The sequence below is a fragment of the Elephantulus edwardii genome, unplaced genomic scaffold (genome assembly GCF_000299155.1).
Source record: "Elephantulus edwardii isolate Elephantulus edwardi_28Jun2011 unplaced genomic scaffold, EleEdw1.0 scaffold00053, whole genome shotgun sequence".
NCBI lineage: Eukaryota > Metazoa > Chordata > Mammalia > Macroscelidea > Macroscelididae > Elephantulus > Elephantulus edwardii.
Window position 1 is genome coordinate 17,093,879 of NW_006399803.1, and position 2,156 is coordinate 17,096,034.

At 39.2% G+C, this 2,156-nt stretch overlaps 1 protein-coding gene across 1 annotated transcript in view; it reads right to left on the reverse strand.

The window, feature by feature from the left end:
- Positions 1-210: 210 nt before the first annotated feature.
- Positions 211-2,156, reverse strand: part of RAB33B (RAB33B, member RAS oncogene family) — a 12,111-nt gene continuing 10,165 nt past the window's right edge. The window contains exon 2 of the mRNA XM_006887027.1: positions 211-651. Coding sequence (XP_006887089.1) covers positions 211-651 — 441 coding nt within the window. The remainder of the gene's footprint in view (positions 652-2,156) is intronic.

The following is a 2,156-nucleotide window of genomic DNA, read 5'->3' on the forward strand; positions in this document are numbered from 1 at the left end:
CCTTTGCTTTATTTCAAGCTCACCCGAAAAACCTTTTCCATGTGTTGTCACAGTGACAAACTTGATTAAGTTGATACAAAGTACAAAGTAAGCATGACAATGATAGTGTCAGGAAGATCCAACATATTTGAGATCAAATCTTATGACTATCACTGTCATAATTCAAAAGTATTTCTTTAGTCAAAATTAGATAGCATCATAAAGACTTATTTAGCACCAACATGTCACTGCAGGCTTTGGTTCAGGCTTCAAGTTAAATCCGTTATCAGGAGGTTGACTAAGCATTAATGGTTTGTGGCTCTTAAGCTTATGAGCCAAGGTCATAAATATAGCTTCCACGTGGTCATTATCATTAGGGTTTTTAGCAGAGGTTTCAAACAAAGGCATACTGTGTGTGTCAGCAAATTTCTGTGCCAAGTCTGTGGGTACCTGTATGGCACTTCTCAAGTCACATTTATTTCCAACAAGAATCCGTGGTATGTCATTGGCTAGCAAATGTTGTTTGCATTCTTCTATCCAAGATGGCAGGCTATGAAAACTAGCCATGTTGGTCATATCATACACAAAGACAACAGCATGAACATTTCGGTAGTAGTGCTGTACCATGCTCTTTCTGAACCGCTCTTGTCCTGCCGTGTCCCATAACTGGATCTGAAAGTAGAAAGAAAAAAACTCAGGAAATTTCATTTTATTCCAATTACATATACTAAGATATTTAATAATTTTTGCTTGCTCTTTAATATTTCTTTATTTAAAATATTTTGATCACTCCCTTCCATCAAGCTTTTTAAAGGTAAGCTAGAGAATTCCTCTTGATATTAATCTTTGTTGTGTGCCACCGAGTCTCTTCAAAGTGATGCTGTATGACAGAACAGATGGCCCTCCTAAGTTTCCTAGACTGTAATCTTTATGGAAGAAGATCAGCAGATCACTCCTTCCCAGGAGCTGGTAGGTTCATTCACTAACCTTTCAGCTAGCAGCCAAATGTGTTTATCAATGCACACCAGACCTCCTTGAAACTAATTAACTGCCTCATAGTAAAGTCATAATATCTCAGTCTTTACTGTTATGTGACATTGAATCATCTGCAACCCACAGGGACTCTATGTACAGCAGCTCTGAAGCCTGCCCTGCTCTCAACCAGTCTAATTCCAATACACCAAACCCCATTGCCCCAATTATGTATCAATCTGTCTCATCTGGGGTCTTCCTTTCCTGCTCTGTCCCTCCACCCTTTCAAGTATGATGTCCTTTTCCAAAGACCAGTCCCTCTTGGCCACATAACCAAAGTATGTGAGACAAAGCTTAAAAATCCTACCCACCAACGAGAGATTTGGTCTCACCCTCTCCAAGACGAGCCTATTTGTTTCCTTAGCAGTCATGATAATGGTATATTCAAGACTCTTCTCCGCCAACACAATTCAAAGACATCAATTATTCTTCTGTCATTCTTAGTCCCTGTACAGCTCTCTGTTGCATAGCAAGTAATTGCAAAGAGCATGGCCTTGATTAGGCTCACCAGAGACTCTAGGCTGACACTGCTGCATTTCAGCACTGGAGAGGTCCCTGACAGTCCCATTGCAATTTGTCTTTTGATTTTCTGACTGCTGGTGCCAAGGGTATTGATTGTAGAGCTGAGCAAGCTGTAATAGTTAACAACTTCAATCTGTCATGACATCTGTAACAGTGCAGCCAATTGGCCTAGAGGCGAGAATCTCTGTCTTGATGTTGAAATGCAATCCATACTGAAGACTTGACCTCGTGCACTAAGCACTTCAGGTCCTCCTCAGTTTCAGCAAGGAAGGTTGTTGATGAGTCTTCCTCCAATCCTAATGCCCCAATCCTCCTCATAAAGCCCTGCTTCCCAAATGATTTGTTCTGCATATAGATTGAAAAGGTATGGAGATAGAACCTAGCATCTGCTAAATTCAAGTAAATTTACTCTGGCAAACACTTTTTTATTTTAATTACTACTTTATTCTCAATACAAATCCTTTCTCCTCAGCATTCTTTTAAAAAGCATAGCTAGAAGCACATTTCCCCCCGCCCCGATTTCTTTTTTTAAAAATTATCTTTTTTTAAATTATTTTTTTAATAATTTTAATGAACATTTACAGAGAATCTGGATTTCCATTCATTCATTGCTGCACTTCTCT